The following is a 21,826-nucleotide window of genomic DNA, read 5'->3' as shown; positions in this document are numbered from 1 at the left end:
CACACGCCATTTAACATAATAACATGAAAATAAACCAAACGTTATGGCCACGACAGTGAGGGAGCATTTGGATTTAACTGCTTAACAGAAAAAGTGCTATTAAAGACGATATATTCCACTGCCAAACTTGTTCAAGAAAACCATCCCTGGAGTCTTTTAGAATTGTGCGTAAATGCTTCACCGAATTTGAAATTAAAATCCACAAGGCTTTGTTCATAAAATCCTGTTCAACAAAATTACCTCTTTACCAAAATTGTACAGTACCGTAACAATTTACCGAATGCTAACGGCAATTTCAAGAGGGGACAGAAAGCAGCAAAGACAAGTCATGCTGCCAGTGGAAGTGTTGACTAACAGAAACGATGACGTTTTTATAATAATATAAAGGGGACACTTTAACTTACGTATCAACAGACGTTGAATTCCAAAATGTTTTCGTTTCCAGGAAATATAGAAAACAGTTTTTAATCTTTTTCAAACTTATATCAAAGAATAAGATGAATCACAGCAGCAGCCTCCAGATGGCAGCAACAGTCATATCATGGCTCGCCTTCTTTAGCGCCCTGATCTCAACTTTTGCTCCGGGGTGGTTCTACAGCTCATTCCATAATGTCCCCCAATCTGTCGGTTTCTTCGGGGGTGTGTTGGCAGGCCAGTATTACGTAGGTACGTACATGCGCCTGTGTGGAAACTTCAGTTTAGAAACACAAATGTTCCGTTCCCTGCTGAAAGAATATCTCTAATCAAACTGAATAGAGAACTTTTGCATTTACAAAATTGAAAGTCAACAAGCATTAAATAGAAAAACTACCAAACTGTGACGTCCCTGCGTTTTGGTTCAATACTTTGTCCGTTCCCGACACATCTGAGCTATACATCTCGTAACTGTTTACTAAGATTGATCAATGTTTCCTTAGTTATTGCAGCTAGCAGCGGAATTGTTAACGTCACCGACAATGCAATTAACGCAATTATTTTCTCTTCAGCCTTTCCCGCCCGTTCGGTTATCATCATCATTGCTATAGTGTCCATGCTCATCAGCGTAGTCCTCTTCTTCATTGGAGCCATCTTCCTTGTGGTTGGAATGAGGAAGACGGAAGCTTCTTCCATGAGAGCAGGAAGCATCTTCGCCATCGTAGCAAGTACGGAGGCTCGTTGCAGTGAATCAAGTGTAAATGGAGGTTATTGCCACAAGTGCCTGCCAAAAGAAAGTAACTTAGGCCACAAGATTAAAACCTGGCAATTTCTCTCCTCATCAATCACCAGCTTTTAAAAAATGTTGCTTATTAAACTTACCACTCTGCTGATATTTTTTTTTAAATTGTTCTACTGATTTTTTTTCTACACCTTTTGTTTTTGAAGTCACATTTGTATTTTTTATTTTCACAAATCAGTGTGAATGTGCCTTGTGATATTTCATGATTTAATTTCAGGTGTCCACTCCATGTTAGGTGGGGCGATCATTGCTGGAGTTACTATGGGTTTGGCTTCCTATGGATACTGCTTCATCTTGGCCTGGGTAGCTGGGGTCCTGGGCATCACTGGGGGTTCGATCGGTTTGTGTTCGTTAAGGCGGCATGATCAAGGTACGAATGCTGATAGCAATGTTTTGTACTTGGTATATCATCTTGTAGCTGCCCCATTGATCCAGTGGGCTTGGGTTCAGTTCCTTGTTAGGGAACTTTCAAAGTCTCATAGGATGGATTTGGAGTTCGTGAAGCTGTTTTACGGCGCAGTTGCAATGAAGCTATTTCCTTAGTTTCAAAATCATTGTTCAGCAAGGTCAATAGAATAGAGGATCTAGGAAAAATTGTTTGGGAGGTCAAAAAAAAGAAATAACTCACCATGGAGGAGTGTGAGAGCTTGTCTCCAGAAAAAATTGATAAATGTCTTGTTTTGATTACTTTTGTGCATTTTCAACCCTAATAGTGATGTGTTCTTTGTTATCAATATGCATACCTTGTATTTGACAAATTAAAACAGGATTTCTTTAGAGGTTTCAGTGAAATTTTTCCGTTTAAAATTACGCTATGTATTGAGTATTTTCTTTTTCACCACAGAAAGATTTCAAAAATCTATTTGTTGAAGTTCTCCCGCCACTGAAACTCTACGTTACCAATGGCACCAGATAGGTTCATAAAATATCAAAATTTTTGCAAAAACGTGGAAAATTTGCATGTTGTTTGTTTTTAGATTTTGGCTGAGCACCTAACCAATACCTTTCCTTTGATTCCCTGCACGCGTTGCTTAAAGATTACAAAATTTTAATTTTTAATGTAAAAATGCTTATTCTAGTATTGATTGAAACTTCATCTTTCTTAACCCTTTCAGTGCGTGTACCCGGTGTTACCGGGTATAGCAACATGTCGGTGAAATGCGTGTACCCGGTAATACTGGGTAGTCAGTTAAAACCTTGTTAAAGCTAGTTATTGACTTGCACGCGCCAGCTTGGCTTGTTTCTATGCACTAGAAGTTATTTGTAGCTGTTTAAAAACGTCAAACTTTAAAATGTCGGGGAGCAATGTGCGAGGTAGTCGATTCAATACGGAGGAAGTGGTAGGTCAGATTTTTGCTGGCACAGACAGCGGGGACAATTTTGATATTGCTGATAGAGAAGTTTCGTTTCCGCATGTTGACAATGACAGCCCGGGGAGTGATTGGGAATGTGATTTGAATGATTTTTATGATTTACATCTTGACGATAGATCCATAGATGTGTCTCCTGATTATGATGAAGAGGGTGGTCGTCGTGTGAGCCTCTGGGGCCGAGGGTCTATTCTTTTACCACCCCAAATTTACGATGTTCCCGGACTACACTGGAAGGCTACTAGAGAGCAGCCAGTCTTTGGTTTCATCATCCATGACACGCAGACCTTCCACTCCATTAGATGGCTTGAAGATGGAACAGTCATTGATGATGTGGTCTGCGGTTTGTTCCTCAGCACCACAGTCACAGGAGGAGGAAGAGGCCATTCCCCGTTGGTGCATGGTTGAGCGGAAAAGCCCGACGCCAGTTCGAAGACGGTTGAGGCGCACCCATGCCTGTCTTGGTAGCCTTAGGCCGATGGGGCGTGTGTCGGCGTCGGGGCTGAACGAATAGAGTCTGGTGGCGCTTGACTTCCATTCAGAACTCCATTTATGGTCCGCCCAAGTAGCCGCATTTATGGTCCGCCCAAGTTTGCCCTGACTGTCCAAGCCAGCCAGGCCTGCATGCAGATAAAAATTGTTTTAGGGTTTACCACATAAAATTGGATTATTCTGTAGCTGCACCCAGGGCCGGCTTTAGCTGATGGGGAGCCGGAGGCACTTTTAGATCGGGGGGGCCCCGTGCAAAAATTTTTTTAGCTCCGTCGGCGCGAAAAACCACCTCTACGTGTACAGTAGCAGTAATCCAGCACTGCACAGCATTTTGCAGAAACTTCAAAGGCCGAAAAAAAAATAATAACACAAAATTACATTTTTTTCTACGTCGGGGGTCCCTTCAAAAGGGGGGCCCGGGGCACCTACACACTCTGCCCCCTCCCTAAATCCGGGCCTGGCTGCACCTGATGAAAAAAACAGAGATTCATTAGACGTATAGCCTACGAGTAAATGTCTAAATTTTGCTTTCACCAAACTCAACAGCCTGAAGTTTGTACTGTGAAAGAAAGCAAAAACATTTATTGAAAAGCATTAGCCTATGTGATAGAAGACTACAATCACTATGTAGCCTACAAACTATAACTATTTTTCAATGTAGGCTATCTTTCATTTTTTACATGGTATTCTATGGTTCTTTTTGTCCGTTTTGTTTATTTTTATCCATTTTCAGTAAACAACAAGACATTCCAACAACATTTTACTAGAAAAAAACTTTTTTTTACAGTTTTTCTAAAAATTGAAGCACCTAAAATGGCTGCCACGAAGTCACGTGACAATCTATCTGTGTAAAATTTTAAAATTTTCCTTTTTTTTATTAGTTCAACCTTTTTTAAAATCTAAAACACAAAAAAAATTTTCAAAAAGCTCTAATAAGAGCTTATTTTTTTCACATTCATTATGAAATGCATATTTTTTTCTAAATTTTTTTTTTCTAATTTATTACTTTTTTTACCAGTTTCATTTTTTAAATGTTATTCAGTAATTGATTTTTTTCGTTTTGTGTATCTTTATCCATATTTAGTAAGAAAAAAGACTTTCTAACTACATTTCATTACAAAAAAAAACGCTTTCTTCACAATTTCACAAAAATGAAAAAATCCAAAATGGCTGCCATGACGTCACGTGACAATCTAACTGCGCAAAACTCTAAAATTTTGCCTGTTTTTATTAGTCCAACCTTTTTTAAAAACGAATACACAAAAGAAATTTTCAAAAAAGCTCTTGTAGTACTTTTTGCACATTCATTTGAAAATGCATATTTTTTCCTAAAAAAGGGCTTAGCACAGGAACTAGACAGACCTATAGCAGCGAAAGGGTTAAAATCAGTCGCCTGTAAATCAAATATTTCCAGCAACATTTTCCAAAATAAAAATCAATATTTTCATTCACCCATTAAAGATTTATAAACAGACATAACTAAGCAACAACACTACATTTAACATTATAATTGTCTTTCTTGCGTAATCTGCCTGAGTCCTTGTCTGAACAATCAATTCTTTTTACCTCTGAAATACTTGACCCGTTGCGCTGTGTAATTTTCAGTTATCATTTTGTGTGAGCGAGGCAGTTTCTCAAATGTTTAGATTTGACCATATTTTTGCTGTGATACTATATGATTCTTTAGCATTTCTTTCAATAATGTATTTTTCTTATAGGCTTGAAAAGGGCTATATGACTAGCCGAAAACGTTCGCTTGTTGTTTTTTGCTTTTATAATGTTAAATGTAGTGTTGTTGCTTAGATATGTCTGCTTATGGTTTAAAAGAGTTACCTCTCTACCCAAATTGCATTAAAGATTTAGTGTCAGTTTTGCAGAAGAGCGGTAGAAATGTAAAAATCTTTCAACTCACAAGAGCAATGATCAGAGCTGCAGACGGAATTAATTTAGTTTCTAGTTTTTGTTCATGCTCAACAAAATGTGACGTCTTCACAATTGACCTTGGAAGTTTGTGGAGATGAAAACAGGAAATTTTACTTCGCATTTCAAAAATTGTCCATTATAATTCAAACAAAGGTTCAATAGTTTTTATCGTTTGAGTTGAAGCTTGATTGGTGATCACGTCATATCATCTAGTGACGTCATCACGCAAAAGACGTCATTGCTCAATATTTTTTAACCTGCGATTTCAGACCAACGCTTGATATTGGAAGAGGTCGCCTACTGAGACAATGCTTCATCGGAAGAACAATGAAGACTCTGCTCACCATCGACAGGATTCCAAGATACTTTATGGCGACTTTAGATTTAATTCTGCTGGTGTGACGTCATCTATATATTATTAGATAAGAGCTGCTGTCTCAGAATCCCCCAAAAAAATTAATAAAAATCTTGCTCCTTGTAAATTGACATTTGCGTCTTGACAAAGTGTTTGTAGAATTATAAAACTTTCCCTCAAATGTATTTCCCCTAAAAGTAATTTTCAAGAATAATTGAATAATAAAATTTGCATATAAAGAAATAGAATGTGATTCTGCAACATTTCTACAAATAGAATCAGTAGTTTGACTGTTTGACCGCGCATTGTCGTGCATGAGTCGAGCGATCTTTGTCTGCAATTTGTCCACCTTAGAGCCGACATAGAAAGTGTTACAACTCATAGGCGTAGCCAGGGGGGGGGGGGCGAAAGGGGCCATGGCCCCCCCAAATTTTCAAAGTTTGGGTTCCGAAGTTGAGCCCTTTATTGAAAATATAATAAAATTTGTATAAATTTATAACGTTTTCCAAGACATCTGGTTATTAACACCCACAAGGACTTGTTTTAGACACACAGAAAGACACCAATGAATTTTGCAAATCGTAAATTGCGCAAAATTTACGCGATTTACGTTTCCTTTAACTAATTTGTGGAAGAAATTCAGAATCGCTTACTCTGTTGGGTTTTTGTGTAGCTGAGTTTTTGGTGTTCTCTAATTTTAGCCGCAAATTTTGCACGTTCGTGTGTAAAAGCTACCTTTAATAAGTTAATAGCGGTTTATCTGCTAATAAATTTCATACAAATATTACCCTAAAAGTGTTTCCAGAAAGCGCTATAATCCATTATTTAAGTGTAATTTTGCAAAAATTTTCTGGGGGAGCATGCTTCCGGACCCCCTAGAATACGCGTGCCTCCGGCACGCTCTAACCCCCACCAGTTTTATTGCTTCCCTTGCTCAACCCACCAGGATACGCCACTAAACATCAGGTGGCGATGTCTTGAATCAAACACTTTGTCGTTCTCTTCAATTCATCAAATATTTGGCCTCCCTCAAAAATTTTTTCTGGCTACGCCACTGTTACAACTGCTCATTTACTTTTACTTCCACGAAGAATTCTCAGTTTTGGTACTTGATAGGCTCCCTGATACTCTGGTACCTGTCATGTTTTGAACTTTTATGACGTCAGAAGCTGTGAAGCAATCAAGTGTTGTACCATTTGTGTTTTGAGCTTTTTTTGAAACTTGTTTCAATATTTACAACCATCCAGAGTAGCAAGTGCAGTTGCAGCAATAGTCTACGTAGCGTTGTGACCGACTCAGCCAAAACGTGACATGCTTCATTATGCAACGTGGGAAGACCACAACCCACAAATTGTTTGATAACAGATGAACATCTCAAGCAATAGAACATAGCTGATCAATCGCGCGGTGTTTGAGACAAAGCATCAATGTGTTTTGCTGCGTCAACATGAGTTGGTTAAGTTCATTTTAAGTTTTGTTTTGTTGCAACATTTTGTGAACGAGACAAGCAAATCGACTTCAGCCCAAAATATCGTTAGAGTCTTTGACGCAGTCTGTCATTATACTTTTTGAGCCCCCCACTGGGACTGTCCCAACAATTTTACCTCGGTTTAAAACCTGAGGGAAATTCTCTCTGGGACAGAATGTACAATCTCTCTTTACACCACGCCAATAAAAAGGTTCGTCTTCTCAAAGTAACAACATTAATTGTAGGTCTTGAAAAGGGTTATTGTAGAAGTTATCAGTAGAATATTTACAATCAGACAAACCCAACAACGGTCGAAAGAAAGGTAGAAGCGACAGATCAGATCTCGGAAGATTGAAAGGGCTGGAGATCAAAAGTGTTTCGAAAGTTTCATCAGTTTAGTGAACAATTTTGTGATTGGTTAAAAATTCTGTAGAGAAAAACATGGAAAACTCTGTTCCATTTGTTGCCGTTTCTATTGTGCTGTCGATCGGCACCGTGGTCGCCATGGCAACGCCATGGTGGATTGTCTCCAACAAAACAATCCCAACTTCCATAGGATTCTTCCATTCCTGCTCATTGGAATCCTGTGTTTTCAGTAAGTGAGTCTAGCGGTGGATAAGGGGAAGGTGGGCGAAACGGACATGCTAACTTCAAAGTGCTCTATGCAAACAAATTAGATATCACGGACCTACTGCGCTTTTTGAATTGACATGTCACTTATTATCAACTGCCCAGAGAATGAAACTTAGTGTGTTTTTCTTTTTTTGTTTAGTTACCCAAAATGATTTTTACTGTCGGTGTCCGTTTTGTCCCATGCCTGGAGCAAAACGGACATAGGCTACAGCAGTATGACCCCCTGTCTCTTAGGCTATTTCATTTTGTTAATTAATTGTCAAGGTCAAGCAAATTTTGATGAACTTGTTCGAATATATATTCATAAACAAAAATAGTCAGGCTTGGTGATCAGTAAAATTAGTAGATCAGTAAAATTATTTTAAAGAAAGCTTTCGCCGCCATAAAGCCAGTGCTTCTTCGGTAGTCTTATTCAAATAGAATCAAGCTAGCTGGTTGTCAAACAGTGTTTAACAAATGCATCTTTGCTGCTTCAGTTCTTCAAAACAAGCTAGCTATGTTTGAAAACAATTTCCACGCCAAACAAACATTGTTTTTTTTTAGGCTACGTGTTACAAATGATATCGATATGTCCGTTTTTTCCCCAAACACGCTACCAGTTTCCACCAAAGCCTATATTTATTAATAAAACTAAAATATGTGGAAAGCTCATTTTTTGGAGGATAGTGGCCCATTGTTCACCAATGGTCCATTGTTCACCAATGTTCAAAACTAAATGAGAAGCAGAAATTTTCAAAAACACCTAAATATTTTAGAAGACAAGTTTTTATAACAAAGTACTGAGAAAGCCAGGGGCTCTATCCACTTTTAGAATTCGGGGGGGTGATTTTTGGACAGTGTGCTAAAATCGTCATAGTCATTTCAACTTCTGGGGGGCGCAGCCCCCCAGACCCCCCATTGCAGCATCAGCTTTATTCTGATCGAAGCATAGGGTTTCCAAGTCGTTTCACAAAGTATGTTCCGGAAAGGGCATTTTTGAGTAAGCAAACTGGTAGTCACTTAACAAGAAATAATTCTGGCACTGCAAATGAAAACTCGAACCAATCATAAACTACCTTTTCCGTGACGTGAAAAAGGGCGAAAAGAAAATGATACAAAGCAAATCAAGTGCTGGATTTTCTATCAGCTGTTGGTTTGTTTGTTTATTTGTTTTTCATATTTTTACCTTGCATTGCGAGAAAGCGGACTTGAGCGCTATGCATCGGTGTACGCCTTCTGACGTACACCTGACCCACGCTGCAGCCGACGGCAATGTCTGTTTCCGGTTGTCTACTCTACTTATGACTTTTGGTACTACCCATTACTCGATATCGATCACTGGGTAGAGGAAATTATACTTATAGTGAAGTTTCTTCCCCAGAGAAACAACAGCAAGTGCGGGGGGGTGGAGTCGAACATGCAGGCTCTCGACTGCGAGCCCAACGCGCTAACCACTCGGTTACTGCTGCCGACTAAGTTGGCAGCTGGTTGGCTTTTTAGGGGTTAGGGTTAGAAAGTAGTCATTTCATTGACGTGGGTTCGATTCTCACAACTGCTATCTTCTGTATTATAATTCCCAAATAAAGTTCAAAACAAAGATTAACTCTCTGGCTCAGTGCGAGAAAGGTCACAATTGGATGGTAGCCTCTTATAACATGTTCTGATTGGCTGGCAGTGTCATTCTAGTCATTTGCAGTGGCAGAATTGTTTCTTGTTAAAGTGGCTACCAAGCAAACTAAGTTAAAACACAGTGTAAACGCCTGGCTCGTAGTTCAGTTCAAAAAATCATATTGAAATGAAATATATATTCATATTGATAAAAAATTCAAAATGTGCTAACAGCAAAAATATATTTTTCTAAATTTGATCAATAGAATATCACAAAACCTTTTCAAAGCCAAATGAGTGGGGGGGGTGATTTTGCATTGATCACCCCTCCACTCCAATTAGTGGGGGGGTGATCACCCCCCTCACTCCCCCTTGGATAGAGCCCATGGAGAAAGCTATTTCCACCTCTTTGCCACCAATTGTGGCACAAAAGTTTCATATTTTATTGTGAGGAATATTCATTCAAGCAGTTTTAGAAGATAGAGAAAAAAAATTTTATTCTTGTTTGCTGTTTTTTAAAAAGTGCAGTTTTAGCAGTTTTTTAAAAAAAATTTCATTCTTGTTTGCTAACGGGGCGGACAAGTTTTTATAACAAAGTACTGAGAAAGCTATTTCCACCTCTTTGCCACTGAGTGTGGCACGAAAGTATCAAATTTTTTGTGTGGAATATTCATTCAAGCAGTTTTAGAAGATAGAGAAAATTTTTTTTATTTTTATTTATAGTTTGTTCAAAAAAGAAAATGTCCGTTTTGGGCCGCCTTCTCCTACTATATGAGCAAACGAGGTAGTCGCGTAGAGCCCCACTCTTTGGGAACCCCCTTAGTTAGCTTACACGCATAAAACGTGCTCTTTTTAATGAATGACGCTATTAGTTTGTTAAGTAGAGTAACTTTAGATCTTTAAAGTAAGCGCGTAAAACCGATTAGGGTAATCCCCCAAGGGACTACGACTGGTTTTGTTTTAGTTTGTCAAAAAATTTCTTAGTCGGCAAAATTTTCAAATTGTTGTTGCTGTTATCGAGTTAGGGTTTACACAAAAAAAGTTTTCAACAAAATGAACAATAACAGTCGCCTCAAGAGGCTCTTCTTGTCCAGTCTCCTTTCGTATCAAATGTATTTTGTTGTGTCAGAGATTTTCATTTATTTCCAGACACAACTTTGTCGACTTGGAGCGGATATAGCGTCGTCACCCTACTTTCTCTCTCGATGGGGGTTTACCTGTCGATCCTAGGGTCCATAGTCATCGTGTGGGGTCTTTTGGTAAAGAACCTGAGTCAGGTCAAACTGGGTGGGATCTTTATGATAGGGTCAGGTGGGTTAATTGTGATATCATGAATTACGCTTCTGTGGCAGCTTAGTTTGTGTTTGGCTCCTGAATATGACTCGAAGCTGTACCCACAAGTCTGTGCACCAATATAGCAACTTAAATCTTCAAAGTGCCAGATTGAACCTCCCGGACAGCTAAAGGCAACTTTGAGTCAGGGAATCCCTGCTTTGAGTACAACCACATCAGTTGCATTCAAAACTTGGTTAATGGTCTAGCTGCACTTGTCTAGCATACAAGTTTGTCATTCGCAACATTGTTGAACAAACCTAATGATTACAGATGAGAAACAGAAGATAACTTTTTTCTTATCCCTGTTAATAAATTTATCTTTGAAAATGTTATTTTGTTACTTTATCATCATGTGACTCTGAGGGGAGCGACAGTTCCCGCGTTCATGAAACTTCGACTATTGAGGCCTCACTGTTCTTGTAACCATATTGTGTTCGCATAATAATGACAAGATACAATTTCAGGATCAGCTTCTCTCTTCGGAGCCATTAGCTTCATCTTTATGATCCAGGTGGACCCAACATCTTTCCCCCTGTGGGGTGATTGGGGGAGATATGGAAACAGTTTTGTGCTGTGTTGGTTTATTGGAGTGCTTGGAGTGTCAGGGGGTTACCTGCTGTGTCGAGCTGTCCGGAGAATGCAGAATGAAGGTGAGACGAAGCGTCATTGACTCATTGTGCTCTCTGTTGTGACGTTTTATCGTTTCTATGACGTCACATTGTTACTAACGCGACGCCGCATTTAGTGATAAAAGTTATTCAAGTTGGTTATTCGTGAAGTTATCAAGTCTTGAATGTTAAGAATTTAATGTTTTCCTTCCATGGTTGTTGCAGAGAGGAATTGCTACGACGACAATGCTTCAGTGATGTCAGAGTTTTCAAAAAAACATCTGCCACCCGATGATGTCATAGTTATGCAGTCATTAACACAGAAAGACACGGACAGACCTTCTTGATGTTTTTCCATTGTTGGACACAATGAACAATGCAAGGACGAGACACATGGTCCACCTGACCACAACCACGCGCGGTTATTGTCTGGCCCGGGTTTTGGTCCGATCCGTTTGATCAGAATTGTTTGTTCATGTTTGCTCGCTGTTTCACAACAAAACAATCAAAATGTACAGAGAGAACCATCTCGGGAAAATGTTGGGAATGGTGAAGATATTTTGTTACTAGCAATGAGAAACCACGTGGAAAATATTTGTGCATAAAATTCCCGTACGGTGGCGCATTCGATTGTTTGTTTTTGTTTTGGAAATTTGGTCACTTACCAATCGGCAAACCGCCACAATGACGTGACAATTGTCAAAAGCGTGAAAATTACGTGTGAAAATTTTCTGCACCATTTTCTTGCTTGTGTTTATTACACAATTCAGTAAAGATCGTTCGCTCTTTGCATCATTGTTTAACCTCACGCAACGCCAGTGCTGAGGCATGTCGTGGTGAGTCATCGGCAAGAACAGAACTGTTTGTGTTTAGAAGAGCAACAACCAAAATCTATTGTCAGAACAATCACTTCTGTACTATGGCGGGAGTAAATTGCTGCAAATTTTATCATACTTTATTTTGGAATGAAATCATGAATGTCTTCATTACTAGAAAGTAATCCAAACCTTTTGTTGTGCCGTGTACTGGCACATACCTTTTGTTGTGCCGTGTATTGGCACATACCTTTTGTTATTTATCTTTTGGATTTGTGATATAGAAACCGGTACAAAGAAGTTTGTACTTTACGTGAGTATTTATGATGAATCTCTTTCACAGCATCAAATGTTGACGAGTCCTGCAGTAGGTATTGCTCATCGTTTACGATATTGTTTGTGGTATTTTGTTCGTTTTCTTAATGCTACAGACGTTTTTCTTGGACGTTCACGTGTCCCATGTTTTATTTAAGACACTTTATTTTATTTAAATTTCCAGCAGCAATCGTGTGTATACAGTAGCAAGGGCACTTACCTCCCTCCAAAACAGAGAAAAAGTAAGGATTTCTTTCTTGTTTTTGCAAAAAAAATGTTTGCTCACTCGGTTACATTTCATTGGCCTATCACTAGCGGCACAGGAATCGCTTGTTTTCAGCTGTAATCTTTATATAAATATATAGGAATTTTTACGTCGTTGAAAATCTGGTTCTCCTCAAAAACTTTTTAGATCTGCTACTGTCCGCACTTTCTTAGTGTACTATGCCTGTGCACCTTCTTAGTGTACTATGCCTGTGCACTTTCTTAGTGTACTATGCCTGTGCACCGTCTTAGTGTACTATGCCTGTGCACCTTCTTAGTGTACTATGCATGTGCACTTTCTTAGTGTACCATGCCTGTTTCAGACTTAGGCGTTTATGCACAACCCGTACAATATTATAATAAATATGTCTCAGTAGCATACAGTAGTAGGTTATGCATTGAACGCTTTCTGATCATTTTTTTTTAATTTTAAATAAGGGACCGCAATCTGTAAAGTTTGTAAAAAGGAGTCTGTGATGAAACAAAGGTTAGGAACCACTGTTCTAAAATCACACTATTCTGCATTCCAGCAATTTATTGTGACGTCATCAGTTTATGGAAAGTGTTCGACTTCAATCAGTGACTAGCCTAAGCCGCGCGGTTGCGCAGACCTCGTTTGAGGTGGTGGCACGCAGTGCCGGTCTTTGGGGTGTGCAAACCGTGCGATCGCACAGGGCCCGCAAATTAGGGGGCCCGCAATTTACTCAAAAAATGCAGTAATTTTGTCATTTTCAATGGAAAAATTCAACAAAGGAATTAGCAACAAGAAAACATAGAGACTCAACGAATTCAACCTATTTTGTCCCCTGAACATTTCGTACCCTGAAAAGATCGAGAAAAAAAAACGACATAGCCGAAGTCGCTGATCGGAGTTGCCGCAAACATTTCAAAATTTCTCGATCTTTTCAGGGGACGAAATAGGTCGAAATTTGATTTTGTTATACGATTTCACGGTACGAAATTGGGGTACGAATTTTTCAGGGGACGAAATAGGTTGCATCCAGACTCAACAGCATAGAGACACAGCTTTGTTTCCGAAAAATGCCAATAAAGAAAGCATGATCTTATTCTTTTGCTATGCCACCGGACAGCACCATTTTACAGTAATATTCATACCTAAATTTTTGTTAAACATGTTCTCAGAATGCCTCAAATTCAAAGTAATTTTTCAAAATTTTCTGGGGGACGCCCCCCAGACCCCCGCCGCTGGTTGTCGCCTTCAGCGATCACGCTGCCACCACCGCCCCTCCCCTTTCAAAGTACCTAGCTACGCTACTGAATTGGATCATTGTCATTGGGGCCCGCAAAGCATATTTCGCACAGGGCCCGAAATACTCTAAGACCGGCACTGGTGGCACGTCACAATGCCTCCAAGTACTCCACATCCAGCAGCCAACCAAGCGAACGCAAAGCTGTAGCCATAGTTACTGTAAAGGCTTGGCCGACCCGGTTTCGATGAAATCGTGAGTGGTAACCGAGTGTAATAGATATACACTGAAACACCCGCCATCGACCCTAATCCTAAACAAAAAACATTCATCTTCAAGCCTCTGTTTTAAGTTGTTGAATGACGGAAAACTCACCGGTTCAAATCCAACTTGCGTTATTAATGGTTTTTTAAAGTCATCCTTTAAATATGTCAGTAGAAGACAGATGCAACATGAAATGAAACGGAGGTGGGCAAACACTCAAAACAGAACCAACCAACTTTTGCAGCCGTCGTTAAATAAATGACACATTTTTCATTGAACAAAAAAGGTAAAATAAATCAGCAAAGGTTTGAATATCGGTGTAGCAGTCACTTAAACAGCGAATTACATGAACATTGAAAGGTCAACAAAAGTCTGAACAAAAGTTATCCATACTGCGGCACTTAGCCCATGAAAAGGTTCAAAAATGAAACACTTCAATAACAAATGAAGACAAGAGTTGTGGCTATTGGAGCAGGAGTTTCGTGTTTCAGACCGGAGTTGGAATTTAAGTCTGACTCAAGTTGATACTTTTAGTGCAGCGATATTTACGTTGAATTTGTCAGAAACCTAAATGTATGAGTTGGAAGTGAAAGAGGTGCAATCCCAATTCTTAACTTGTCAATTTATTGAGGCTTCGCGCAAGTATGATGCAAATTTGGGCAAGAAATTTCAGTATGTTTGCATAATCAAGGTTGTGATCAAGCGTGAATCTAGGAGTTTTTTTGGGGAGGGGTAGAAAATTTGAAAATGAATTAAAAAGTAAGAAAAAGATGAAACAGATATGAACAATCAGTGGCGTAGCCAGGAATTTGGGGGGTTTTGACGGCGTGTTCGCCAAAGGCGACACCCAGCGTCGGGGGGTCTGGGGGGCCTCCCCCAGAAAATTTTGAAAAATTACTTTGAATTTGGTGCATTCTGAGAGCATTTTCAACAAAAATATGGGTATAAATATTACTGTAAAATGGTGCTGTCCGGTGGCATAGCAAAAGGATAAGATCATGTTTTCTTCGGCATTTTTTCTGTAATAAAGTTAATTCTCTATGTTTTCTTGTTGCTAATTCCTGGCTGAGATGTTTGAATGTTTGGTATTGGCAAAACTCGCTCTTTTAATGCAGTTTCGCTTAAAATTAGACAAACTTTGTTTTAAAGACATAGAGACTGAAAGCATCATTCTCAATATCGTGACGTCACACGCGTGCCAAAGGGGGGGTTGTAATCCGCGCCTGGTTGTGATTTACCAACAATTTATTTAAATACTGTACATTGTAAAGTTAGTGCATTCACCTAAAAATGTGCTTTAGTCAATTTAACGTATTTGAGAACAACTGCACGCCCAATCAAACTAGTGCTAGATAGAAGCCTAATTACGAATCCATACGATACAATGCTTGGAAATTCTACATTAAAATTATTAAAATTATAAAATAACAATGGAAATAGTGCATTGTTGTAAAAATGTGACAAATTGCATTTATATACAATAGTCTTAGGTTATAGTCCACTGGCAGAAGAAGAAACATACAAAATTGTTTTTTTTTTCGGCAAAAAATATTATATTTGGGCAAGTTTCTTCATACTCCAAAGTACACGTCACAAAGATGGACATGACGTTGTATTCATTGTGTATGCGTAGATGGTGTATGCAGCCGAAAAGTATGGTACTGCTCTCAGTTAGACTACTGGCAAAACGTAAAAGTAACAGCGTATGGCCCAGATGTTGTTTTTGTCTACTTTCACGTGTTTTGAAGCAGTATTCATTTTCGTTCCATTTTATCTATTCATGACAGGGACAAGGAAGGTATGAGGTATGGAAATATGGTTGAGGTCTTAATTAGAGTCCACAAATCTGACTCCGTACATTTCTGGCGATAACTTCACTTTGCCAACCTCGGTGACCTGTTCTGAGTCAGATGTTCGAAGCCTCTACAAAATCAAACTTAACCAAGCAGGAAATTATACCTCCAATAAACGTACACACGCCTCCAGTGGTCAGGTGATCCACTTTACTGCTGATGCTAGACACCGTTAGAATCAGCCCGATGAAAGAAAACACGCCCCCAACCGCCATACAAGCGATGATTGATGACGTTTCCACCATCATTGTTAAGGGATCTGTCAAAGCGAAAATATTCCTCTGACCTAGGTTGTTCAACAGCAAAGCCAAAACTTTTCAGTTTTCAATGTTGCTACTGATGGTAGCAGTAGTAGTGCACCCTATTTATTGGTCTTCTACTAATACTACAGCTTACAGTAATTATATTTAGTCTAATATTGAAATCTTTTAGTCTTGAAACGTTGTGCTAAAATTTGTTAAAATTTCTTGCCTTTTATTGTATATTTTGGAGATTTTCTGGATGTAGGTGGTGCGCGAACACTGTATGAAACTGCTGAGTGGTACGCGAATAGAAAGAGTTTGGGAATCACTGAGTCTTAAGCGGTATATTAAATGTGAAATTGTCCCTGACAAATGTCTGCTTGTCGGAGCTATAAAACTTCAAGAAGAAAACTGCTAACAAGAGAATGAGGCAATGAGCTGCACATTTTGTGGCTTCATTTTTATGTAGGCTAGTTCTCGGCAAGTGTTGCGCTCCATTTCAGCAATAAATCTTCTTCAAAAATAGCAATTAAACGAATTTTAGCAAGTGCATTTCAAAATGTGTATGTTCAATCGACAATATTTAAAAAACGTTAAAACATTCTGGATGTATAGAGCCAGTGAATAAGCAGCGATGTCAAGTAAAGTGCATAGGCGCTTAACTAGCGACACCTGGGCAATACTGGGTTAAGAACTTCTCCCAGTTAGCAAATTAGTTGTTTACGTTGATTCCAAGTCTGTTGACGATCTGATGACGACATCAATTAATCTTCTTAACTTAAACATTAAAGTAAAAGCCTTTTTGTGGCTTCATTTTGTTATTGCACGTTGCAGAACTGAAAGCACTTTTGAAGTTTTGGTTCTGCTTCTTACACAATATGAGTCATAATGAATCACGCACGATTTCTGATCCTATGAATGAAGCGTTCGTTCCTTGAGACAATCTGTTATATTTGTCATTTCATCGAAGCAGTGGAACTAACATTGATGACTGGAAAATTATTTTGCAAAACTTAAATTAAAATTAGCTTAAAAATTTCGAAATAATTGTTTGGTCGCAAATAAAAAGCGATGCCGCGATAACTTGGCTTCATTTGAATCCGGTGCTGGGGCGAATCTCTATAGGTCACAGAGAGATCAAAGTTTTATAGATTGTATTACAGTACCAAATAATTTCACATAGATTTCCACATGTTGTCCTCGGAGTGTTTGTCTTCTTGCGTGTTGTGGAGTGGTAGAGCGACTTCTTTGTTGTGCAACAAACACGACCAAGTGACGTCACAAACATTATCATATTTAATGCAAAACTAAAATCAAACGTTCAGCTTTCATGAAACTCTCACCGGGACTGTTGGATTTATAATAAAACGTACAATCGGAAACAATTTTGCAGCATTAAAATTTGAAAAAACGCTTTTGAAACAGAATGACGCAATTCGGTAACGGGTGACAAAAGTGAAGAGCCCAAAACAATTATAGAAGAAGAAGTTGTAGTGTTAATTTTGAGAAAACAAAGTTAACTAGAAAACACGCAGCAAAATCAGACAAACCAGTCTTGCGTATTTTAGCGTATTTTAGTTTATACAGCAAGGTAGGCCCGTACAGTATTTGCATATCTAGAACTATTTGCCTTAGATATCTAGAGCTTCATGTCTGAACGCGATCCCTCCCTCTGGCATAAGACTTCAGGTTGATCCATTTAAACGTCACTGTGGCAAGCCACCAATGAAACATGGCGATCTTTGGTCACGATCAACAAATATCTTTCACTCAAAAGTTTGCAGCTCAAGAAATTTGTGTGATGACGTCAGAGAGATTTTTCAGCGGATCTTCCCATGTTTTTGTTATCAACGATGTTCAAAGATTTTAAACCTATAGAAAAACAGTTCGTCGTGTTGTGTTGGCTCAAATAAGAGACATCCCAGCTCGAAATAAACATTTCCTCTTACTTTCGTTTCAATACATAACTGAAACGTCTTTTTGCAGAAATACTTTCTAAAGTTGCAAAGAGATAGAAATTTTGAATTGAAGAAAGCCAAAGAAACAATGGATTGTACAAAGACTTTTGCTTTGACAACTTCCATGTTGTCTTCAATTTGTTCAATCGTTTCCACGTTCGCTCCGGCCTGGCTCCACTACGATCCATCAGAAGGAAATCATTCCAGACTGACATTTGTCGGGTTCTTTGGAACCTGCTTTCCAGGATACTGCACGTCTTGTAAGTGTTGCTCTATAGCGCCATCTCCATTCTGTTAGTTGTTGAAAAATTTGCGTGAACTGCCTATATTGTTCAGTTCAGTTCAGTTGTTTTTATTTCTGACCATCACAGCAAAAACAATACACGTCAACTTAGCAAAGGTCGAGAAAAAGGTAGAGGCTTGTAGGCCTAACACTTGTTTACCGCGCTATGAGTTGTCAGTTGTGATCTAACAATTGTAGATCAGTGAGGCTTGATTACCGCATTATGCCACAACTCTTCATTTATTTCTCAACAGCACCATCCCTACTCGGGACCTCTGACGCGATAAACTCTTCAGCAGCGTTCATGATAATCGGTACCTGCGTCATTGTGGCTGGATTTGTTGCCGCTTGCCGCGCGGTCAAAAAATCTGACAACAAACAACTCAGACCCAGTGGATACATTCTCATGGCTGGTGGTAAGTTGGCGGGTTGTTAGGAGGAAAGAAGGTGCTGCAAATGTACCGAGTTTCAAACTTATAGTTTTATTTTGTATTAAGCACGTTATAACGTCCGCGTTTTGTCGCTTCTACCTTTTTTCTAGACCTCTGATATGTTTGGCATGTGTTTTTTGTCGTTGTTGTGATGGTCAGAAATAAAGATTCAAACCAACCAACCAACTGAACTGAGACGATGTTTGCTCACTCATGCGTGAAGCTAAACAACAGTTTTAATCGAAGTCTGAGGCTTCATTAAAATCATTGAAAAATTTTAGTTTTTTTTTTAAAGATGTCAAAGCTTGCGACATTGCATCCTCTAAAAAACGAATCATGCTTCGAATTCTTACATCTGCCGATGCCACACTATGATGTCACTATCCTGTTTAATGTTTATGCTGTCATCACTACAGTGATGCACAAAAACAATGACTGCTCGAAGTCTGTTCGGTGTTTAGCCAAGTCGCCATTTCCGGTCTCCAGTGAAAAAACAGTTTTACACTTAAAATGGCAAAGTCCATACAGCAGCAAAAAGCGTCAAATAATATTGAAACAACATTACCCAGGCACAGCAGTTCTCATTGGAGTGTCGATCTTTACCGGGATATTCATCGATCCACCTGTCTCGCGCTCTGGGTCAATACATCTCAGTGTGTCCTTCTACCTGGCGTGGATCGCCTGGATATTGGCCGTCATCGGAGGAGGCAAAACGATACATGGATCATCATGATGTCTCGCGATGTAGATCATTCCTCTCATCGGTGGGAGGAGCATCCCGCTGCTTTGCAAACTAGAGTCACATGAGGATTATGACTCATAATTATTGAAAAGTGTTGCAACAAACAAATTGTTTATGGCGTTTTGTATCACAATTCAAAACCACAAAGTCGTTTGTTTTGCAATAAGTAATTTGCTTGCCTGTTTGTCATTGCTGTTTGATTACGCTTTCTTGATGTGTCATCGCAATTCTTGCGGAAACCACGTGAAAGGCCATTTCACGACTTTATAGTTAAAAACTTCTTCTACATAGTTTTCCATATTTGTTGTTTGATTTTATTGTTTTCCTTGTGCAATAAACAATTTTTGATTTGATCATATTAATGTTTGACCAAGTTTGGGTTGACAAGTTTTTAGTAAAAGCACCTTAACAAGTTTTTAGTTGACAAGTTTTTAGTAAAAGGATTTAGGCTTCACAAGACTTGCAAGGACAGAAGGAATTCCTAAGGACGAGTTTGAATCTAGAAGGAAATCCAACATTTACTCACTGGATGGCAACTCAGACTAACTGTTTGAAAAGCCCCGAGCCAAACCGTGGATAGTTTGATGTTGGAATTCCCAGTAATCCAGGTTCAAGTGAATATCACACGAACCTTCTAGCAAAGGTGGCTTCAAAAGTGTGACTATCTCAAGTTGATTATGATGATTGACTTTTTGCCTTTTCGTCCACAATCTAAATTACTAAACCACAGCGATGCAACACACCGCCGACGATATCCGCTTATACTGTGCATAGCCTTGTTTTGCATTAGGCTAGTTAAAAAACAATAGACTGCTTCCGTTAGATGGCACCTGGCTATGGTGACATTTTGGTCTTCCATCCTTGCACAAACTATTTGTGTTTGTATAATTTTTGTTTTCTCACCAACACAAACAATCAACAGTTCCTTGTTGGTTAGCTCACACGAACGTTGTATCAACGTACCCCCCTTATTGGTATTATGACGTTTATTGTTGGTCTTGCTCATTTCAGACTGGTCGAGGTTGTTATGACAACCCAGAATATGCGGCTTCGTCAGAACTGGTCAACAATCTTTGTAAGTTAATTAATTGTGAATCTTAATGTGAGATTTATTCATAAAAGATATTTTTGTAACTGATTAAAATGCCTGACATTTAATATTATGAAGTAACATCCAACTAAAGACACAACAGCCACAGATAGAATGCCTTTGAACAGATAGAGGGCTTATTATATGTCAAATAAGCGCATGCACCGTGATCCGTGATCTAAAATAAATATGCATACTAGGCCTTCTACTGAAAAAACTTGCACGCCCCTGACTTAACCTTCAACTACCGGGTATCACTTAACCTGGGTTCCAGGAAACGGTCCTTGGGCCTTCACAAATACACAAATAAGCTATGTTATCTCTCACGGGGTTGTTTTCCAAACAAGCCACGTCACACTTTAGTTTCTTTGTTTGAAATCTCGACAAAATAAATTAAAGAAATATTTTGATCGGCGTGAGAACATAGTTCAGGTTTGGGTCGCCCCTGAAAGCGTCACGAAAGCGAAAATGTCGATCTTGACAACTTGTATCATCACAACTAGCACAACCGAGTGGTGAGATCACTGGTACAGCACTCGAAAGGCGCCGGTTCGACGCCGCTAAAGAGCATGCAACTGTGTCTTTGGCAAGACACTTAAAGGCATGCCTAAAGGTGGTCACGAAGATTGGCTTCCCTGCCTTCCCGTCCACTTAATCTAAATCTTCAACCACCGGGCGTAAGCCTGGATACGACAAACAAACAGCCTACGTCATCACAATCTACACTAATCCTGGTATGTTGCCTGGGCAACGGTTGGTGAGAAAGAGGGGACGTTGTCTGTATGGTGGATTACGTTCCACTTCATAAAAGCAAGAGATTCGTATGGCCTGTTGAAGCGCGGGAAATTGTGAAAACGCGGTAGGTATCTCAAAGAAACAAAGACTGCATTCGCAAGCAGTCACTAAGACTTTTATGTACAGTGATGAAAAATACGGTTTAAATTTCTGACATTAAAAACCGCTAGGTGGCAGCACGAGTAGCAAGGATGACGTAACCCAACATCGGGAGCTCGCATGGGTTTAAAAGCAATAAACAAACAAGGAAAGGTGACGTAATGAAGTTAAGTTGCTCACCATGATATCTTTAAAAAACAAGTTCTGTGAAAAAAGTCAATGTGAAAATTGAGGAGCAAAAAGTGAAGCGCCCTTTCTTGAAAGAGGCAGTGCCGGTCTTAGGGTATTTCAGGCCCTGTGCGGAATGTGCTTTGCGGGCCCCAATGAGGCAATGACAATGATCCAATTCAGTAGCGTAGCTAGGTATTTTGAAAGAGGTAGGGGCTGGTTTGACGGTCGGCGAGCGAAGCATGACGGACACCCAGCGGCCGGGGGTTTGGGGGCCCCCTCAGCAAATTTTGAAAAATTGCTTTGAATTTG

The 21,826-nt window shown here is 39.3% G+C and overlaps 3 protein-coding genes across 3 annotated transcripts; all 3 read left to right on the top strand.

The window, feature by feature from the left end:
- The first annotated feature begins 450 nt into the window (after nt 1-450).
- Nucleotides 451-5,541, top strand: LOC145777768 (uncharacterized). The gene is made up of 4 exons (XM_082589213.1): nt 451-666; nt 987-1,142; nt 1,434-1,586; nt 5,271-5,541. Exons 1-4 carry the CDS (start codon nt 498-500, stop codon nt 5,303-5,305), a joined length of 513 nt encoding a protein of 170 aa, XP_082445339.1. The 5' UTR covers nt 451-497; the 3' UTR covers nt 5,306-5,541.
- A 1,536-nt stretch (nt 5,542-7,077) lies between these two features.
- LOC145777528 (uncharacterized) lies at nt 7,078-12,760 on the top strand. The gene is made up of 4 exons (XM_082588931.1): nt 7,078-7,419; nt 10,194-10,355; nt 10,844-11,029; nt 11,213-12,760. Exons 1-4 carry the CDS (start codon nt 7,266-7,268, stop codon nt 11,332-11,334), a joined length of 624 nt encoding a protein of 207 aa, XP_082445057.1. The 5' UTR covers nt 7,078-7,265; the 3' UTR covers nt 11,335-12,760.
- Nucleotides 12,761-17,948: 5,188 nt separating this feature from the next.
- On the top strand, nt 17,949-19,720 carry LOC145776919 (epithelial membrane protein 1-like). Its single transcript, XM_082588144.1, has 3 exons — nt 17,949-18,166; nt 18,444-18,605; nt 19,190-19,720. Exons 1-3 carry the CDS (start codon nt 17,995-17,997, stop codon nt 19,351-19,353), a joined length of 498 nt encoding a protein of 165 aa, XP_082444270.1. The 5' UTR covers nt 17,949-17,994; the 3' UTR covers nt 19,354-19,720.
- Nucleotides 19,721-21,826: the final 2,106 nt, after the last annotated feature.

This window comes from Aplidium turbinatum, chromosome 9 (assembly GCF_918807975.1).
Source record: "Aplidium turbinatum chromosome 9, kaAplTurb1.1, whole genome shotgun sequence".
Classification (NCBI taxonomy): Eukaryota; Metazoa; Chordata; class Ascidiacea; order Aplousobranchia; family Polyclinidae; genus Aplidium; species Aplidium turbinatum.
The sequence above is the reverse complement of the archived record's forward strand: the minus strand, read 5'-3'. Positions and strand labels throughout refer to the sequence as shown.

What these genes read in the sequence shown, in the direction of transcription:
- LOC145777768 (XM_082589213.1), top strand. Translation starts at nt 498, where the DNA reads ATGAATCACAGCAGCAGCCTCCAGATGGCAGCAACAGTCATATCATGG. An exon ending in GGCAGGCCAGTATTACGTAG is followed by an intron (nt 667 to 986) that starts GTACGTACATGC and finishes TTTTCTCTTCAG; the next exon opens with CCTTTCCCGCCCGTTCGGTT. An exon ending in GTTAAGGCGGCATGATCAAG is followed by an intron (nt 1,587 to 5,270) that starts GTACGAATGCTG and finishes CTGCGATTTCAG; the next exon opens with ACCAACGCTTGATATTGGAA.
- LOC145777528 (XM_082588931.1), top strand. Translation starts at nt 7,266, where the DNA reads ATGGAAAACTCTGTTCCATTTGTTGCCGTTTCTATTGTGCTGTCGATC. An exon ending in ATTGGAATCCTGTGTTTTCA is followed by an intron (nt 7,420 to 10,193) that starts GTAAGTGAGTCT and finishes ATTTATTTCCAG; the next exon opens with ACACAACTTTGTCGACTTGG. An exon ending in GATCTTTATGATAGGGTCAG is followed by an intron (nt 10,356 to 10,843) that starts GTGGGTTAATTG and finishes ATACAATTTCAG; the next exon opens with GATCAGCTTCTCTCTTCGGA.
- LOC145776919 (XM_082588144.1), top strand. Translation starts at nt 17,995, where the DNA reads ATGGATTGTACAAAGACTTTTGCTTTGACAACTTCCATGTTGTCTTCA. An exon ending in TCCAGGATACTGCACGTCTT is followed by an intron (nt 18,167 to 18,443) that starts GTAAGTGTTGCT and finishes ATTTCTCAACAG; the next exon opens with CACCATCCCTACTCGGGACC. An exon ending in ATACATTCTCATGGCTGGTG is followed by an intron (nt 18,606 to 19,189) that starts GTAAGTTGGCGG and finishes AACATTACCCAG; the next exon opens with GCACAGCAGTTCTCATTGGA.